Source organism: Hyla sarda, chromosome 2, assembly GCF_029499605.1.
Source record: "Hyla sarda isolate aHylSar1 chromosome 2, aHylSar1.hap1, whole genome shotgun sequence".
NCBI classification, from domain to species: Eukaryota; Metazoa; Chordata; class Amphibia; order Anura; family Hylidae; genus Hyla; species Hyla sarda.
The window spans coordinates 82,710,998-82,731,419 of NC_079190.1; the positions used below are offsets into that span (position 1 = coordinate 82,710,998).

Consider the following 20,422-nt stretch of genomic DNA (forward strand, 5'->3'; position numbering starts at 1 on the left):
TAAAGGAGAACTACGGGATTGAAAAATGTATCCCCTATCCTAAGGATAGGGGCTAAGTTTCGGATCGCGGGGGGTCCGACCGCTGGGGCCCCCCGCGATCTCCCGTACGGGGCCCCGGCTCTCTGGTTAGAGAGGGCGTGTTGACCACCGCACGAAGCAGCGGCCGACGCCACCTCCATACACTGCTATGGGAGAGACGGATATTGTCGAAGGCAGCGCTTCGGCTGTCCCATAGCAGTAAATTGAGGGCGCGTGTCAGCCGCAGAGAGCCGCGGCCCGTACGGGAGATCATGGGGGCCCCAGCGGTCGGACCACCCGCGATCTGAAATTTATCCCCTATCCTTAGGATAGGGGATAAAATTTTCAATCCCGTAGTTCTCCTTTAAGGCACAAATGGGCTGAGTCCTTAAGGGGTTAAATCAATAGCCATAATTGTTTATACCTGTTGAGTGCTCTTCTGCGTTAAAGTTGTGTTTGTGCTCCCACTATCCTTAAAATGGGGGTGCTCATTTATTTGTGCCCAGCAGAGAGCGGGTCAGATATATGCTCGCCTATTTTAATGACCAGTTTTATTTTTCATAATTTTAACAATAGGCTTCTGATAAATAAACTGTGCCCTTTTATCAGAAAGGGTTTGCTGATTAAATAAATGTTCATTTTTTTTCTCCAAGCTTATGTTGAAAATATCTTAAAATGTAACCAGTGATCATATATAACTGGCGAAGATGCACTATATGTTGAGAGCAATTTGTATATTCATATATTTAATACTGCTTTTGCCTTCACATTAAAGGTAAGCAGTCCGGACTCAGATCGCAGAGACAAGAAAGGACCGAATTATAAAAAGAGAAAACGTTCTCCTTCACCTCCTCCAAGTGCAGAAGCAAAGAAGAAGAATGTTAAGAAAGGGTTGGTTATTTATTTATTTTTATTTTGCCTGACTCTTTTTCATACTTTCATCTATGTTCATGCATGTCCGTCAGTTTGTTTTTACAAACTGTATTCACACAGCGTAAAAATATGTACATATTTTATGCTTGCATTTTTAGCCTTTCTTTTGCTGTAATCGGTGACAAAACGGTCACAAATAAAATTACGGCCCAAATTAAGGCTAAATATGCCAGCGTAAATGAAATATGTGTGTATTTTTTATGCTGTGAGAAGCCGACCTTAGTCTGGTTCACACAGATTTTATGGTCCTTATTTTAAACCAATATCAGGAGCAGAAACTTTTTTTGTATTTTGGACGCATTCCTAATTTTGGCTAAATATACTAGCCATAATAATGATAGCTGCTTGTTTTGTGTCCCTCCGTGAATATGCTTCTTATTGCATAAGAATCTTACATAGACATCACTTTATCACTGCAGCAGTTGTGTATCATTCATATAACTTTGGACATTATAGACCATCTACCCCTTATAACAAACCAAAACGGGGTCATCGGGAGGAAGAACAAGAGGATCTGACAAAGGATATGGATGAGCCTTCACCAGTACCTAATGTGGAAGAAGTTACACTCCCGAAAGCTGGTATTTTTGTCTTTGTGTTATATGTATGTGTATCTAATATAGATACTAATATTGTGTGTTCATATATTTTAATTAATCGATAGACATAGATGTATTGAATATTAAATGCAGATTTTTGCAGATAGTCAAGGATCTTACAATCATGTGTCTCTTAATTTTCTAGTTAACACCAAGAAAGATTCTGAAACAGCCCCAGTTAAAGGTGGCACCGTGACTGACCTGGGTGAGTTTTCACTCTGCAGTAAATGGATTATTTAATCTACTAGCTAAAAGGAAGGGGCTACAGTGCTGTACATAGTGTTGTGCCTCTTATAAACTGGCATTTTCTCTCAGCTTCATTCTGGAGGGGAGGACAGGCTGCATGTGAGGTTGCGCTCAGTGTAAGCAAGCTATTAAAAAGGTGATGCTAACATATAGCCCGAAGAGTTTCTGGGGGGATCATTGACTTTAGTGGGCTTAATGTAGTCTACTTGTGAGTACATTTGCTTAATTTCCTGTTTCTGTGCAGGGCTTAAAAACATTGAAGCCTGACGTAAGCCCAATAGGTGATATGAATGGGGCCCAATGATACAGAAACAACGTAAACTTTATAGAATCCTCATATTTATGAAGTAAAGGAGTACATTTTTTTGTGCTGTGCTAGGGACAGCAAAGAGAATCTTACCATAGGACAGCACAAGAACTATCATCCTTTATAAATATTAAACTTACAGTTTTGACTGACACAATGGGCCTAAACGCAAATACGGATAAAAATTGTTAGTGTCTCATAGTAATCAGCCAGATTTTTTCCACTTTTTTACCTGCACTGAAATGTATTTGCTGACTAAGGGTATCTGATATGTCAATGACTATTTCCCTTTTTTGTAAATACAGATGAACAGGAAGATGAGAGTATGGATGCTATAACTAAGGTGAGTGGTACATAGATTCGAATTTTGACAATACTTAAAAGGGTACTCAAGGGAACTTAACTTACCAGACACTTATCCCCTATTCACAGGATAGGGGAAACGTGTCTGATTGCTGGGTGTCCAACCGCTAAGACTCCCAGCAATCTCTTGTGCAGGGCCCTGACTACTTACCCGTCCTCGCCGCACTCCGGCCCCCTCTTTCTTGGACAAGAGCAAGTGATGGCCCGCTAAGCCAATCACCAGCTGCACCAATCTTTTTGGTCCAGCGAAAAAAAACAACCTGTGTATGGAGTCAAAAATATAATAAAGCATTTTACTATTATACAGTGACCCCCCCGACCTACGATGGCCCTGACATACGATCATTTCAACATACGATGGCCTCTCAGAGGCCATTGCATGTTGAATGCAGCATCAACATACAATGCTTTTTTTATGTTGGGTCCATCGCATAAACGGCTATCCGACAGTGCAGACTGCTTCAGCTGCCGCCGGATAGCCATTTACGGTGCCCCGTGTGGTCCGCTGACGATCACTCACCTGTCCTCAGGATCCCCTGCATCGCCGGCGCTCTCCTTCGTCGTCATCACGACATTCCCAGGCACCAGGGATCTTCCCAGAGCGTTGGGGGACACCCCGGGGACACGGTGACAGCGATGGAGGCGACATCCAGGGCAGCGGTGACGGTCCGGAGCGGCGGGGACACGCAAGTATAACCTCCAATACCAGTGGTCTTCGACCTGCGGACCTCCAGATGTTGCAAAACTACAACTCCCACAATGCCCGGACAACCGTTGGCTGTCCGGGCATGCTGGGAGTTGTAGTTTTGCAACATCTGGAGGTCCGCAGGTTGGAGACCACTGTCCTATACTTTACATTGCACGGATCCCTCAACATACGATGGTTTTAACAAACGATGGTTCATTTGGAACGGATTACAATCGTATGTTGAGGGACCACTGTAATGTTATGAGCCAAAGTGCACAGATCTTCCATATGAGCTGAGCTGTCTGGCTTCTAGCTGTGACATCACGTCACACTTTTTGAATGTCTTGTGCTCCATCCCTCTGCCCCCTTCTGTCTGCTCTACAATAAGACTATTGATGTGAAGAGGGGAGTTGTATTACTGCTCATTTGATTTATCACTCTTTACATAAGACAGTAGTGAGCCTGTTCTGATGGAAACTACTGTGACTGAGAAAGTCTTCCCTCTGCCTTAGCTAATGAGTGAAAAAATCTGTTGATAAGTAATATAAGCCCCCCCCCCTTTCACATCTCTGGTCTCATCCAGAGCAGACAGGAGGGGAGGAGCAGGGACAGAAGCTCTGCATTCATAGAGTGTGACTTTGCATCATAGCTCCAAGCCAGACAGCTCAGTTCAAGATCTCTGCAATATAACTAATAATAATATATAAAAAATGTGCTTTATTATACTCTTTGAAACCATACAGAGGTTGTTTCTTTCACCAGACAACTCCTTTATGCTACTAGTGCAAAAGAGCTGAAAATTTATGTACACTCTTCATAGCACATCACATATCTAGTTTACATTAGATAGTTATTTTTAAGGATGAATGAATAAAGCACAAAATAAAATATACATTTCTCTATCGGCTCCATTGGGGGACACAGACCGTGGGGGTATGCTGCTGTCTCTAGGAGGTGTGACACTATGGTAATAAAAAAAGTCGGCTCCTCCCAGCAGGATATACCCGCCTTCAGGCTCTGAGCTAATCAGTTTAAGCTTAGTGTCTGAAGGAGGTGGACATGGTCTGGAATTCTCCAGTCCAGGTCTTCTGATTTTTTATTTTCCTAGTATAGGGACGTGTTAGTTTTTTATTCCTTTTTCTTTTCTGTTTTCAGGTGGGGACTCAGGGACTCCGGTTCCCTGTTTCCCCATTGCGAGTAAGGGGGCACAGACATTGCGTATATGCGCTGTTCACCCCCCCTCGCCAACGGTCAGCGCCTGGGTTGGTACCTCATGGGTCCGGGTCCCCCTATTTCCCTGCTCGCCTCGCTCGCGCATAGCAGCCAGGCGTGATGCAGGTAACTAAAGCTGACTGAAGACTTCACTGAAGACTCCATTAGGTAAGTTCTTCTGACTGAGGTAAGCACTCCCCCCCCCCCCCCCCCCGCCCCCCTTTTTCTCCATAGGTACAGACTTGCAACCTCTGCAGACCCCCTGTTTTTGGCCCACCTTTCACGTTATGGGGCTGGCTTATACAGGGGCTGCACTTTTATTCTGGGGGAGCAGTGGCACCTGAGGGGGCATGTAATATTGGGACACTTCACTTTATGTGTGTGTGTGGTTAGTGTGACTATGCCCACAGCGCCTTATATGCGGCTGTCAGCCGCGGCGCTGATACGAGCCGGGCACTCTCAGCGCCGGCTTGCTTTCACTTTGCCAGCAGCGCCTTAGACGCGGCTGACTGCCGCAACGCTGGTCGGGCCGGGCGCTTTCAGTGCCGGCTTACTTTCGTTTTCGGCTGACATGTGCGCTCGGGACAAGGAGCGGGCACCATTACAGTTCTTCTCGGCCGGTCTATAGCTCCGCCCACAGGGCTGGGAGCTCTCAGAGGTGCGAAGCAGCCTCCAATCAGCGCCATGGGCGCGATTTTCAGTAAGAAGGGGTCATTTAGTTAGTGTCTTGCTTCAGGCACGCCCCTCTCTTCCTATTGGCTGGCCTGTTCCTTCACTCTAGCTGCGCGGAGCGAGCTCTCCTCACTGCAGCTGACAGGGGACACAGACTAGGGTGAGAAAGTTCCTGTCTTTTTCCACATTATGTCCGTACCCAGAGCTGTTCCTCCCTCTAAACAGAACCTGGGACTTCAGTGACTTATTTTGTCTGTAAGCACTGTAATACCAAGATGTCTGGCTCTGCTGAGCCCACATGCCCTGCCTGCTCCACTGCTTCCCCAGACCCCCTGGTACCCCCTGATGCCCTTTCGGTCCCGGTGGGTTCAGTCGCTCCATCTGTCTGGGTTTCTTCCCTGATCCAGTATATGGCTGACTTGACCCAAGTCTCCCGTTCGGTGGCTGAGGCCTCCCGGGAAGTGGTGTCCGCCTTGAAGGGGGTCTTCCCTGTGCAGGACCTCTGAGAGGGCCTGCTCCTCGTCTCCACATACTTCACGCTCTCACAAGCGTACTATGGGTGCCTCATCTGACTCTTCTATTGAGTCTTCAGATAGACGTGAGCGTTCCCCTCGTGGATCCCGCCCCCCCCCCGTCATCTGGGCGCAAGCGTCGCTCCTCCAGAGGACGTTCTCGGAGTCGCCGCTCTGCCACGCCAGAGCCGCGTACCCGGTCAGGGTCGCCCCCCCCCCCTCCAGGACTGCCTCTACTCATTCACATTCCCCTGGTGAACTGGTGGACGAGGCTTACGAGCCGGCATCTGACTCAGAGGACCGCTCGGACTCAATTGCAACGGTGAACTCATTGGTGACAGCCATAAGAGACACCTTTCACTTAGAGGACCCACGATCTTCGGATGTCAGTCCAGGCGTATCCTTTCATCGTGCTAAGCCAGCACCTCAAAGGTTCAGCGGTTCTCACGCTGACTTTGACGACATTCTGGAATCTGCATGGAAACATCCAGACAAGAGGTTCCCGGGAATCAAGACAATTCAAGAACATTATCCATTTGACAAGGACTTTGTCGCTAAGGTGGTTTCCCCTCCCTCAGTGGATCCACCAATCTCCCGGATCTCTAAGGCGACTACACTGCCTCTGGCAGATGCCGCTGCCTTCAAGGATCCCACAGACAAGAAGGTAGAATCCTTAGCGAAGTTTGCTTCTGAAGCAGCTGGCTCTTCTCTTCTTCCCATTTTCGCCTCAGGATATCTTAGCGGGATCACCCCCCAGAGGATCTATCTGCTCTGGCTCTCCAATGCTCAAAAGCTGGAGACTTTCTGTGCGCAGCTTCCATGCAGTCAGCCTGTTGTTCTGCCTTTGCTGTGGGTCACCTAGCGGCTCTCCGCCGCTCTATGTGGCTTAAAACTTGGAATGCGGATGCCGCTTCCAAAAGGTCTCTCACTGAGCTTTCCTTTATGGGTGGCTGTCTTTTTGGCAAACACCTTGATGAGATTATCTCTGAGGCAACGGAAGGTAAGAGTTCCTTGTTACCTCAAAATAAGGCTCGCCCTACTTCCCAAAGGAAGTCCTTTTCCTTTCGGTCCATTCGGACCACTCTGGCTCCAGCAAAGGGTCCGGGCAGGCGCCCTCGCGGGACAAGAAGGCTCCCTCGTTCTGGGCACGCCCGTCTTGGAAGTCGGACTCCAACCGGTCCGGCCGTTTTGCGCCCAAATCAGGCAACCGCAAACCCACTTCTGCATGAAGTGAGGCCGCCACCTGCGGTTTCTTCTCGGGTGGGAGATCGTCTCTTGCTTTTTCGAGACATCTGGACCTCACACATTCAGGACTCTTGGGTCAGGGACATGGTGTCCAATAGTTACCGAATCGAATTCGCCTCCCTTCCGAGGGATCGCTTTTTTCGATCCCGGGCCCCCCGGTCTCCTCCTCTCGCGAAGCAATTTCGAGCGGCTCTCCAGTCTCTGCTTCTCCAGGGGGTTATGGTTCCCGTTCCTCCAGGTGAACGGTTTCGGGGTTTCTATTCAAATCTTTTTGTGGTCCCCAAGAAGGACGGTTCTGTGCGTCCAATCCTAGACCTCAAGCGTCTCAACCGTCACCTTCTCATCCGCCACTTCCGTATGGAATCTCTCCGTTCGGTGGTGGTGTCTCTGGAACAAGGGGAGTTCCTTTCATCGGTGGACAGCAAGGATGCCTACCTCCATGTGCCAATATTTCCAGGCCATCATCGGTACCTCCGCTTTTAAGCCCTCCCCTTCGACCTAGCCATGGCTCCTAGGGTCTTTACAAAGATCCTTGCGCCAGTGATGGGCCTGTTACGGTCGAGGGGAATCTCGGTGATACCCTATCTGGACGACCTTCTCATCAAGGCTCCAACCAGAGCTCTGGACAATCTGGACATCACTCTCCACACTCTGACTTTGGGTGGATGGTCAACCGGAACAAGTCAGTCCTCCATCCTGCCCAGTCTCTAACCTTCCTGGGACTTCGATTCGACACGGCCTCTGCCCGAATTTGTCTTCCGCCGGACAAATGTTTGGCGCTCCGGTTGGGGGTCCGCTCCCTTCGGACCCAGGTCTTCATCCGCACTTGTATGGAAGTCCTGGGTCGGATGGTGGCAACTTTGGAGGCTGTACCCTTTGCCCAGTTTTATTACCGCCCCCTTCAACTGGCGATTCTCTCTCGATGGAACAGGTCTCCTCTGTCCCTCGATCGTCAGATTGTTCTCCCTCACAGGGTCCGTCAGTCTCTGCTCTGGTGGCTCCGCTCCCCCCTTCTTCTCCAAGGGTGGTCGTTTCTTCCCCTTCACTGGCAGGTTGTTACAACGGATGCCAGCCTGTCGGGCTGGGGCGCCGTGTTCAGGGATTGGACGGTTCAGGGACTCTGGTCTCCCCAGGAGACCCTTCTTCCGATAAACATATTGGAATTACGGGCGATTCTTCTTTGTCTTCTTCATTGGGAGTCCCGTCTTCAGTCCCGTCCTGTCCGCGTTCAGTCAGACAACGCCACGGCCGTGGCGTACAGAAATCGACAGGACGGCACTCGCAGTTCGGCAGCCATGGCCGAGGTGACCAAGATTCTCACCTGGGCGGAGAGCAAGGTTCCGGCCATTTCTGCGATTCACATTCCGGGAGTGCTCAACTGGGAAGCGGACTTCCTCAGTCTGTCCTCACCCGACCCCGGCGAGTGGTCTCTACATCTGGAGGTCTTCGTGCAGCTCTGCGACCTCTGGGGCATTCTGGACAAGGACCTCTTCGCGTCCCAGCACAATCGAAAGATCCTTCCTTTTGTGTCCATGTCCTGGGACCCTCAGGCTCTGGCCGTGGACGCCCTAGTGATTCCTTTGGCGGGGTTTGCCCTACCCTATCTGTTCCCTCCTCTTCCGCTCCTTCCCAGGGTGCTGAGGAAGCTCAAGGCAGAGGATGTCCCTGCCATTTTGGTAGCTCCAGATTGGCCCCGAAGGTCGTGGTACGCCGAAGTAGTCAGGCTCCTGGACGACGCTCCACTGTGCCTTCCGCTCCGCCCGGACCTGCTCTCTCAGGGTCCTCTTTGCCACCCCAATTTACAGTCGCTGCATTTGACGGCGTGGCGGTTGAGTCCACGGTTTTGAGGGCCCGCGGGTTCTCTTCCAAAGTCATTCACACCATGCTCAAGGCTCGTAAGCCCTCCTCCGCAAGAATTTACCACTGTACTTGGCGGTCTTATTTTCATTGGTGTGAAGTTCAGGACTTCTCCCCGGTAACCTTCTCCGTTCCCCGTCTTCTCTCCAGTCGAAGTTTGAACTGAGGTTGTCTCTCAGTTCACTTAAAGGTCAGGTTTCGGCCCTTGCTGTTCTTTTCCAGTGGCCCCTGGCTTCTAATTCTCATGTCCGGACCTTCCTTCAAGGAGTGGCGCATGCTGCCCCTCCTTATCAGTCACCCTCTCCCCCTTGGGACTTGAATTTGGTTCTGAATGCCCTCCAGGGTGCACCCTTTGAGCCCATTAGAGAGGTGTCTCTCCGCCTCCTTTCTTGGAAAGTGGCGTTTCTTATTGCTATCACCTCCATCAGGAGGGTGTCTGAATTGGCAGCTCTCTCCTGTCGTTCTTCGTTTCTGGTGATCCACCAGGACAAGGTTGTTTTCCGGCCAGATCCTTCCTTTTTGCCTAAGGTGGTCTCGGCCTTTCATCTCAATGAGGACATTGTCCTCCTGTCCTTTTTGTCCTGCTCCTTCTCATCCTAAGGAGCGCTTACTACACAAGCTGGATGTAGTTCGAGCTGTTCGGTTTTATCTCTCCATCACTTCTTCATTTCGTCAGTGTGATTCCTTTTTCGTCTTTACGGAAGGTCGTCGCAAGGGACAACCTGCTTCCAAGGCCACCATTTCTCGGTGGATTCGGGCCGCCATTTCGGAAGCCTATCGCTGTAAGGGGAAGATTCCTCCTTTTTAGGGTTGTGGCTCATTCTTCCCGTTCTGTTGGGGCATCCTGGGCTCTCCAGAATAGAACCTCGGCCTCGCAGATTTGCAAGGCGGCTACCTGGTCGTCTTTGCACACTTTCTCAAGGTTTTACCGACTTCATACTTTCACATCGGCTGATGCTAGTCTGGGTCGTAAAGTGTTGCAGGTGGCAGTGGATCGGCCGTCTGCCTGACTGCTTTTCTGCCCACCCAAGGGACGGCTTTGGTTTGTCCCACGGTCTGTGTCCCCCAATGGAGCCGATAGAGAAAAGGAGATTTTTGTTTACTTACCGTAAAATCTCTTTCTCGAAGGATCCATTGGGGGACACAGCTCCTGCCCTTTTTGGGATTTTCCTTTGGTTCTCTGTCCGAGGGTGTGTTCAGTTATGTTTTTTTCTTCTGGTTCTCGGACAGTTTTGGGTTTTTCTTTGAGCTGTTGTCTCCTCCTATTGCTCTGGAACTTAAACTGATTAGCTCAGAGCCTGAAGGCGGGTATATCCTGCTGGGAGGAGCCGACTTTTTTTATTACCATAGTGTCACCACTCCTAGAGACAGCAGCATACCCCCACGGTCTGTGTCCCCCAATGGATCCTTTGAGAAGGAGATTTTACGGTAAGTAAACAAAAATCTCCTTTTTAACATGCACTGCCAGCAGTATTGCTGTGGATTCGGTTTTGGGACAGTTGGAGGATTCTTAGCGGTCATGGGGAGGACTGAAGGATTGCTGGGAAATTTAGTTCCCTGTATGCACCTGGCAGGAAGTTACACAGTGTAAACCAAGCGGGGACAGAGAAGAATGGGCGCAATGGAGGGAGGTGAAATTCGCAATAAGGATGAAGGGGGCAATAGCAAACAACAAAAAGGAGAGATAGGAAAATATATCTACAGAACAGGAAAGTTTTCTAAATGAAGCCAGTTGCAAACATGTTTATGCTGCTATGCTCTACACAAGTCATGACTAAGGAGATGAGTATACTCTTTTAAATCTGAATAGAATCCACAGCAATACTGTGGGCAGTGCAAGTTCAAGGTTTTGTTTTTTTATTCCTATGCTCAGGAAAAAAATCAATATGAAGTAAATACAAAATACTTCTTTTTTTATTTCTTCCTAGGAGGAAGAGGAGAACTCTACAGGAATCAAAAGTGAACAAGTGAAGACCTCTGACCTTCATGAGGACAATGTAACTGAACAAACACACCACATTATCATCCCCAGCTATGCTGCATGGTTTGATTATAATAGGTAAAAAATGCTTAGAATTTCTCAATGTCATTTTAACCATGCATTAGAATGCCCTCACTGGTGTTTTAACTTGTATTTTATCTATGTTTTCTTGTGAAACTTTTTCTGCAGTGTGCATGCAATCGAGCGTAGAGCACTACCTGAGTTTTTCAACGGCAAGAACAAGTCTAAAACACCGGAGATGTGAGTGCTATCCTCAAGTCTCCAGTGCTTAATTTTTTATATTTTTCACATGTAACAGGCTTAGATGTAACCATTCAAACATTGTATTTTCTGTTTACTAGATATTTAGCATATCGAAACTTCATGATTGACACCTATCGGCTCAATCCTCAGGAATACCTCACGTCAACAGCATGCCGGCGAAACCTGGCAGGGGATGTCTGTGCTATAATGAGGTGCGAGTGATGGGGAATTGTAGCTGAAAGACTGAAATTGCAATCTACTGGCTCTTGGTAGTTTAGTATGTGGGTAACTAAACAGATTTTTATGATTGTTACAGGGTTCATGCCTTTCTGGAACAATGGGGTCTTATCAATTATCAGGTTGATGCTGAGAGTCGCCCCACACCCATGGGACCACCACCTACTTCACATTTCCATGTATTAGCTGACACACCATCAGGGCTGGTACCACTGCAACCTAAAACCCCACAGGTAATGTGTGGTAATCAGTTATATGTATCTCTTTGGAAATATTTGTTGAAAATGTCATATTTCATTATTTATTGTATTGCCTCTAGAGGAAAAACTAACAGTTGTGTATCTGGCTCTGTTCACACTTGCATCAAAGGCTGCATAACAGACTCATATTTGCAGCAACATTTTTCCTATCAAAATGATAGACTCTTCAGTGCAACCTGTCTGACCCCATTACAAATCAGAGGAGTATGACTAATCCAGTATAGCAATGTGGCTTCCATAAAAAATAATGGAAGCAAATGTGCAGGTGTGAAAAAAGTCTTATAGAGCGGCTTACCCTGCTATGCCTTCAGGGGTTTTCTGGGACATCAGTATCTGGTGGGGTGCCAACACTGAGCACAAGTATAAGCTGTTAAACAAAGCTGCTGCACCCTTATGTACACAGTATATGGAGCTTGAAGCACGTGGCTCCAATAATTGTGTAGTGGCCCTGTTGGGTGACTGCACCTTAGCTCACATTCACTTCAATGACAACTAAGCTAATGTTACCCTGCATGGCCACTTCAAAGAACATAGCTGAGTATTTAAGGATCCGTCTACTTTGTACATCCAGGCACAGTGACTCTGCTGAACAGCTAATTGATGATGGTGCCAAGTGTACCCTACTTATTATTAATGGCCTAGACTGACAATGGGTCATCAATCACAATTTCTTGAAAACTTTATTATTTTAATATTTCAAGGTGTTTTTTTGCAGTATCGGCATTATTAAATTTAACACCCTTTTACAACTTTGTTGCTTATTTTCTCTGCTCCAGACCACTGCCTCACAACAGATGTTAAATTTCCCTGACAAAAATAAAGAAAAACCAACTGACCTACAAAATTTTGGGCTTAGAACCGATATGTACAGCAAGAAGAACACAACTTCCAAGGTATGTAGTGATGGTTCTACCAGACAAATCTGTTTTAGTTAAAGAAGTGAAAAAAAAAAAAGACTTTGCAGATGTATGCCCTAAATATTCTTATCTCTGTGTGTTGTTGTTTATATTTCTCGGTCGCTCTTCATTGGGGGACACCTATACTGATAGTTATATGCTCTTGCCACTAGGAGGCGCTGACACTAGGAAAAAAAAGTCGGCTCCTCCCTGGCAGGATATACCCACCCACTGGAAGTGAGGTAATTTAGTTTTAGCTAGTGTCAGTAGGAGGAAAGGCACGGGTCTGGGAGCTACCCAGACCTGGTCTTTTTTTTGTTATTTTCTAGTAAGGGCTGTTCAGGTTTTTATCTCCTCTTTGTTTCCTTTTTTCAGGTGGGGGTTCAGGAGCATGGCGCTACCTGTTCCCCCCCCCCCCCCATATGCGACAAAGGGGCATGGGGCATAAAAGTATGGACCATCAACCCCTTATCGCCAACGGCCAGCGCCTGGAGGTTGTACCCTGGGTCCTGGTCCCCCACTGCCCCTGCTCGCCCCGCAATGACTGGCTGGCATGATGCAGCGTGGCCTAATGCTGGCTGGAGACATCAAGGGGTGAGTAGGTGAGGACAACTGAGGTATGCCTCCATTCAATACCCCCCGACAAATGAGCAGTAGTAGTATCCCCTGCTTCTGGAGGTGCTGTTTATGAGGTCCGGAAGATAAGGGGTTATCCCTCGCTATTTTATTCATGCAGCTTCTGCTGCATCTAGGGGCTTCAGCGGCAATGGTGTGAGGGGGGGTTATGAGGGAACTACTCAAGTGTTTTCCTCTTTAACCTGTTAACGACCATGGACGTGTATACTCGCCCATGTGCCATTAATGGGGTACGGCGCGGGCTCCCGACTCCATACCGGCCGGCTCACAGCTGATTCCTGTTGCTGGGAGCCGACATGCGGCGATCGCCACGGGTGGCTTTTAACCAGGCTTTATCAATCGAGCGCAAAGCACACAGATCAATGTTGTTTTTTGGAACCACATTGATCTGTATGAGGAATCAAATGATTCCTCCTAAAAGTTCCATAAGGGGACTAAAAGTGTAAAGAAAAAGAAAAGTTTAAAAACACACACATTATCCCCCTTCCTTATTAAAAGTTTAAATCGCCCCCTTTTCCCAAATTCCATATTAAAAATATATAAACATAATAAAAATAAACACATGTGGTATCGCCGCATGTCCGAACTATAAAAATATTTTGTTAATTAAACCGCACGGTCAATTGTGTATGCGCAAAATTCCAAAGTCCAAAATAGCGTATTTTTGCCTACTTTTTATACCATTAAAAAAATGTATTAAAAGCTATCAAAAAGTCCGATCAAAACAAAAATGATACCGATAAAAACTTCAGATCACAGCGCAAAATATGAGCCCCATACGCGAAAAAATAAAAAAGTTACAGGGGTCAGAAGAGGACAATTTTAAATGTATTCATTTTCGTGTATGTAGTTATGATTTTTTCCAGAAGTATGACAAAATCAAACCTATATAAGTAGGGTATCATTTTAATTGTATGGACCAACAAAATAAAGATAAAGTGTAATTTTTACGGAAAAATGTAATGCGTAGAAACGGAAGCCCCCAAAATTTACAAAATGGCATTTTTTTCTTCAATTTTGTCGTACAATGATATTCTTTTTCCTGTTTCGCAGTAGATTTTTTAGGTAAAATGACTGATGTCATTACAAAGTAGAATTGGTGGTGCAAAAAAAATAGCCCTCATATGGTTTTTTAGGTGCAAAATTTGAAAGGGTTATGATTTTTAAAAGGTAAGGAGGAAAAAACGAAAGTGCAAAAACAGAAAAACGATTGGTCCTTAAGGGGTTAAGTTTTTATTTTCTGGCAGCCACCTGATTCTCGGCGTTCTGCATCACCTCTGTGCCCGGGTCTTCTGTGTGGACTCGGCAGGTGTGCGTATCATGGGTGTTCAGCCGGAGAGAGTTCAGGGGGTTATGGCGGCATGTAGCTCCGCCCTTCTTCTCCCCCTGAACCAGCGAGTGAACTGGACGGTCAGGCTGCCTCCTCTCCAGGTTTGCGCACTGCGCGGTTCTTACCCGCAGCCGTGTGCTTCTTCCAGCGGGGTCCAGCCGCTGCGGGCGGGGGGGGGGGGTTCGGTGGCGTAAGGTAGGCAGAGCGGCTCAGTTATCCTCGGATGCAGCAGCCAGCGGGTGCTCTTCCAGCAAGCCCGCTCTTGTCCCCTGGCTCAGAGCCGTGCGGCGGCTTGGCAGGCGCTTCTCTAGCATGCTGTTCCGAGCGGTCGCCGCTCCAAGGAATGTGCTTATTTTAAGTATCCCTACGTCAGGGACATTCTGTGGGCGTCCTAGCCCATCTCACTTAGGGGACCACACGGGCAGTATCAGCGCAGGGTGCCTTGCTCCCCACGCTTCCTTCCTGCAATTAAAAAAAAAACTTGTCACTCAGACCATTTGGTGGCATTTGTGGCCAATAATTGTATTGTGCCCTTGTTTTACATTGCTTCTTGTGAACTCCCCCTTGTGGCAACCAAGTGCTATTATAGCCTTGCCCTGTCATGTCTGTTTTTATCAGTTTAATATCTGCAGGGTGCCTTTCTAGGGCCGCTTTATTTGCTTCTGTCACCCTGTGGATGACCTACTATTAACAAATTATATTGACTCAGTTGGAGTATGCCTCTATACTTATTCTCTGCAGGGTTCTCACTGTCAGGAAGCGTATGCGTACCACCGTGGTGGGTTTTTCAGAGATTTCACGATCCCTTGGTAACTACCGGGGATATATTCAGTGACTTTTCTTCCCTGCCACTGAGTATCATACATGTCCATCGTATCCACGGCCGACTTCCAATCCCTCCCTACCGAGGCAAGACACTGGTGGTTCACTTGCAAGGGTTTTTGCATTCCTGGCGGACGCTAAGGTCGCTTGTGAGGTTCCTCCTCTGTCAGGTCCGCCGGACACCCATCAAGGTGGTGTTCTTGGCATGCCATACAATATGATTCCCCCCACCACAGGCTGCCGCATCCGCGGCTAGTGATCTGGATCCCCACGTGCAGTGCAAGGTCTCCATGGAAGTGTACCTGCGTGGGCAGGGATTGGACCAGATATCAATATGCCAGACAGTAGTCTCGCCTGTCACTCAACTCACAGCTGCCGGGTCCGCGGCTGGAGTTCCGGTACCCCACTGCTGTGCGAGGTGTCCGAAGGTGTGACCCGTTGTATTCTATGGACCCATACCAGTAAGTCAGACAATGGTCTGCGTGGTTCCCTCCCCCGCCTTTCACTCATCACTCGGCTGATGCATCTGCGGCTGGAGTTCCGGTACCCCACTGCTGTGCGAGGTGTACGAAGAAGTGACCCAGTGTTTCCTATGGACCCCCTATACGCGGTGATCCACGGCTTCTCAGCCTTCCCCGATCTTCCAGGGGGGCGGTGATACTATCCATGCCTTCTAGGCCTCCCCTCCCTCCCACATGCGACAGAGGGGCACAGTGATCTGACTGTCCCCTTTTCACCAGTGCCTGAAGGTGTACTTATTCATCCAGACTGTTGTCTGCATGGTTTCTGCCAATTGTCATTTTCCCCTCTCAGGGCTGCTGGGGGCATGGTTAGGTTTCCCGTACCTCACTGCTGGTGTATGGAATCTGGATGAGGGTCCCAGGAGGTCCTTGGGACTGATGCCAATAAGCCAGACTTTCGTCTACTGGGTCTCCTACACTGCCAGGTCGCCTGTTAGTTTGGCCACACTCCGATACCCCATTTTATGTGGGTGGGTTTGAAGGTGTGACCCTGAGTGTTCTGTAACCGTATTTAATATATGTCTATGAGCCGACCGGAGTGAACCGCAGCCTCCGGTCGGCTTCCTTTTTGGCCGTATGCGGTGTCCCGACCGCAGGCAAAAAATGGTCGACCGCGTTTTTGCCTATGGTCGGGAAACCGCATACGGCCGAAAACGAAGCCGACCTGAGGCTGCGGTTCACTCCGGTCGGCTCATAGACATACATTAAATACGGTTCCCGAATACGGCTGAGTGCGGGCGCCGCGATTAAGCCCCGCCCCCCTCCTCCCAGCCGTATACGGGAACCGTATTTAACAAAACGTGGTGTGAACCCAGCCTTACTCTACAGGTGTCCACCTTCCAGGCGACTTGGGAACCTCCGATTCACATGTCAGCCACTCTGGTGCTCCGGGATGCTCCTTTTGGCTGTTTATTCTTACGTGTACGTCTTCCAGGTGACCCGGGAACCTTCAGTTCCCATGTCGGTCGCTCTGGTGCTCCGGGATTCCCCTTTTCTGGGCGTTCCGCTCCTTTTTTGCCCGTTATTACTTCCATCTCCTCCTTCGGGGTCCATGTACTCCCAAGATGGAGGGCGTTCCGGACTCCGAATCACGTTAGTCAAGCTTATTTCACCACCCAGGTGCTCGCGACAGGCCCCTGGGCTGGTGGTTTTTGGTCAGCAGCTGTTCAGGTCATCAATTTTTTTGCACCGGGCCTCTCTAGAGTCGGTTTCCATCTTTCCAAGTCAATTTAATGCAAAATAAGGGGCTCTACCACAATGATACTGAAACGGGTGCTACTTACAGTGAAAGAAACTACACTTACTACAAAGATAGACTAACACTGAAGAAAGTGCACACCACTATAATATTATAAATACAAATCGGGTATTTTATTGCACATGTAATTATCCAAACCTATAATAACAACACATCTTTATTGCAAAAGTACAAAATAACACTTATAACATGTAGGTGACATTTAAAATCATTAAAAACTGTTCACTAGGAGCATAGCATAACCCTGGAGAGGGGCCATGAACCCCCTCCCACAGGAAAGGGACCCCGTTCTAAATAATGCACTATATACCTTCTGACCAGTATAGATGTAACAATATTGTTAGTATATCCCTATGCCCATATCTTGAAAATTATCCACTGTGGAGAATGAAAATAAACAATAATACAATATATTAATGCAATAAATAGGATACTTAGGCAAAAGATAAGGATGGAAAACCAAGCTGGTGGAAATGGTTAGAATATGCGATGAACGGGGTCACACTGGAACCCCACGCGTTCTGTCGCCAAGCAACTTCCTCAGGGGTATTGTACTATAATGGTCCCCACACCACATAAATATATATACAACTTAATTACAATAATATCTGTCAGGTGATCTCCCCCTCACACACATATCCATGGCGGTCTTGGTGTGTACATGCGCCCTGTATTACTTCCAGTACCATTCCTATGGCCATGTCAAATGCCGCGAGATGTGGGAACAAAGTCCAGCTCACGTGATACTCAAAATGAATCTCCTTATTGGTTGACCATTGATTCTGCCCCAATCTCGCGAGATGTCTCACACACGCGCCTGCGCACATCAGTCACCAACAATGCATAAACATCTAAGTGTCGTATCATCCTTCATTGCACTGCGCATGCACATTTTCACTCAGTGGCGCATATTCAAAGTATTTTAAAACACTGCGCATGCACCAGATACCCGCTCTTGCAAACGGTTTCCATCTTTCTTCTTTTTTCCGGTGGTTTTCTGGTCTCCACCTCCTGTGCTCGCCTTTTGCTCAGGCGTACACTGCTCTCCCTGGCATTTTTTCCGCCATGTTCTCTTGAATCGGTTGACTCTGGATGGGGTTCTCTTGTTGTGTCCCTTTCCATTTTTGTTTCCCAGCCGGGCTAGCCCTCTGTCTGGTACTGTGTTCCTTGGAGTTGATTTCCTAGCTCCTCCCGGGATGCTTCCAGCCCATCTGGCTTCCTAGACGACTTTTTCTTGTCTCCCTAGGTGGACCGTAGGTTTAGAGTCTCTACATAGGACGGTCTCTTCCTTTGGCGTCCTAGTACATTTCCATGGACAGGGGTTTCTTCCGGGAACTCAGTTTGTTGGCCTCGGTTGTTTCTGTCTGGGATCTTTTCCGCTGGCCTTGCAGTCGAATAGGTTCGGTCTCTGGACTGATTCCCTTTCTCTGGTGGTTGTTTTTCCCACCTTAGGGGACTGCTTTGCTACGTCCCATCAGTATAGGTGTCCCCCAATGAAGAGCGACCGAGAAAAGGAGATTTTTTTTGTACTCACCGTAAAATCTCTTTCTCGTAGCCTTCATTGGGGGACACCGCACCCACCCATTTCTTCCTTTTTGCTCCGGATCCTCTTTCCCGGTTCTTGTTTTTTTTATCCGGGATTCCTTTCTAGGGTCCTTCGGACATGTTTCTTTGTTGGCTTCTCCTCCTGTTTTGTGACAAAACTGATTACCTCACTTCCAGTGGGCGGGTATATCTTGCCAGGGAGGAGCCGACATTTTTTTCCTAGTGTCAGCGCCTCCTAGGGGCAAGAGCATATACCCATCAGTATAGGTGTCCCCCAATGAAGGCTACGAGAAAGAGATTTTACGGTGAGTACAAAAAATCTCCTTTTATCACGTTATTGAATGTCATGGAATATTGATAACGTAGCATTATTGTTACCTTTTGCTTTCAAAAAGCCAAATGCAGACTTTAGTCCAATCCCTGCCCAATTTTTCATTAGAATTATTGTTGTCGTCATCATTTTTATTAGTTATATATACAGTCATAGCCGTAAATGTTGGCACCCCTGAAATTTTTCAAGAATCAGTATTTCTCACAGAAAAGGATTGCAGTAACACATGTTTTGCTATACATGTGTTTATTTCTCTTTGTGTGTATTGGAACTAAACCAAAAAAGGGAGGAAAAAAAGCAAATTGGACATAATGTCACACCAAACTCCAAAAATGGGCTAGACAAAATTATTGGCACCCTTTACTTAATATTTGGTTGCACACCCTTTGAAAAAAATAACTGAAATCAGTCGCTTCCTATAACCATCAATAAGCTTCTTACACCTCTCAGCCATGTTGGACCACTCTTCCTTTGCAAACGGCTCCTGGTCGCTCTTATTGGAAGGGCGCCTTTTCCCAACAGCAATTTTAAGATCTCTCCACAGGTGTTCAATGGGATTTGGATCTGGACTCATTGCTGGCCACTTCAGAACTCTCCAGCACTTTGTTGCCATCCATTTCTGGGTGCTTTTTGACGTATGTTTGGGGTCATTGTCGTGCTGGAAGACCCAAGATCCCGGACACAAACCCAGCTTTCTGACACTGGGCTGTACAGTGCGACCCAAAATCCATTGGTAATCCTCAGATTTCATGGTGCCTTGCACACATTCAAAGCACCCAGTGCCAGAGGCAGCAAAACAACCCCAAAACATCATTGTACCTCCACCATATTTCACTGTAGGTAGTGTGTTCTTTTCTTTGTAGTCCTCATTACGTTTTCGGTAAAAAGTACAATGATGTGCTTTACCAAAAAGCTCTATCTTGGTCTCATCTGTCCACAAGACGTTTTCCCAGAAGGATTTTGGCTTTCTCAAGCTCATTTTGGCAAAATGTAGTCTTGCTTTTTTATGTCTCTATGTCAGCAGTGGGGTCCTCCTGGGTCTCCTGCCATAGCGTTTCATTTAACTTAAAAGTCTATGGCTAGTTTGCGTTAACACTGATGCTCCCTGAGCCTGCAGGACAGCTTAAATATCTTTGGAACTTGTTTGGGGCTGCTTATCCACCATCCGGACTATCCTGCGTTGACACCTTTCATCAATTTTTCTCTTCCATCCACGCCCAGGGAGATTAGCTACAGTGCCATGGTTTGCAAACTTCTTGATAATGTTGCGCACTGTGGACAAAGGCAAATCTAGATCTCTGGAGATGGACTTGTAACCTTGAGATTGTTGATATTTTTCCACAATTTTGGTTCTCAAGTCCTCAGACAGTTCTCATCTCCTCTTTCTGTTGTCCATGCTTAGTGTGGCACACACAGGCACCCAATGCAAAGTGAACTTCTCTCCTTTTTATCTGCTTTCAGGTGTGATTTTTATATTGCTCACACCTGTTACTTGCCCCAGGTGAGTTTAAAGGAGCATCACATGCTTGAAGCAATATTATTTTTCCACAATTTTGAAAAGGTGCCAATAATTTTGTCCAGACCATTTTTGGAGTTTGGTGTGACATTATGTCCAATTTGCTTTTTTTTCCTCCTTTTTTGGTTTAGTTCCAATACACACCATGGGAATAAACATGTGTATAGCAAAAC

General features: G+C 47.4%; 1 protein-coding gene across 30 annotated transcripts in view; it reads left to right on the forward strand.

Moving 5' to 3' along the window:
- SMARCC2 (SWI/SNF related, matrix associated, actin dependent regulator of chromatin subfamily c member 2) overlaps window positions 1-20,422 on the forward strand; it is a 101,364-nt gene that overhangs the window by 37,718 nt on the left and 43,224 nt on the right. For all 30 annotated transcript variants that reach the window (XM_056562271.1, XM_056562278.1, XM_056562277.1 and 27 more), the window contains exons 10-18: window positions 794-909; window positions 1,408-1,532; window positions 1,696-1,755; window positions 2,409-2,446; window positions 10,581-10,711; window positions 10,823-10,894; window positions 10,996-11,109; window positions 11,214-11,367; window positions 12,171-12,287. In XM_056562271.1, the coding sequence (XP_056418246.1) occupies window positions 794-909; window positions 1,408-1,532; window positions 1,696-1,755; window positions 2,409-2,446; window positions 10,581-10,711; window positions 10,823-10,894; window positions 10,996-11,109; window positions 11,214-11,367; window positions 12,171-12,287 (927 nt within the window). The remainder of the gene's footprint in view (window positions 1-793; window positions 910-1,407; window positions 1,533-1,695; window positions 1,756-2,408; window positions 2,447-10,580; window positions 10,712-10,822; window positions 10,895-10,995; window positions 11,110-11,213; window positions 11,368-12,170; window positions 12,288-20,422) is intronic.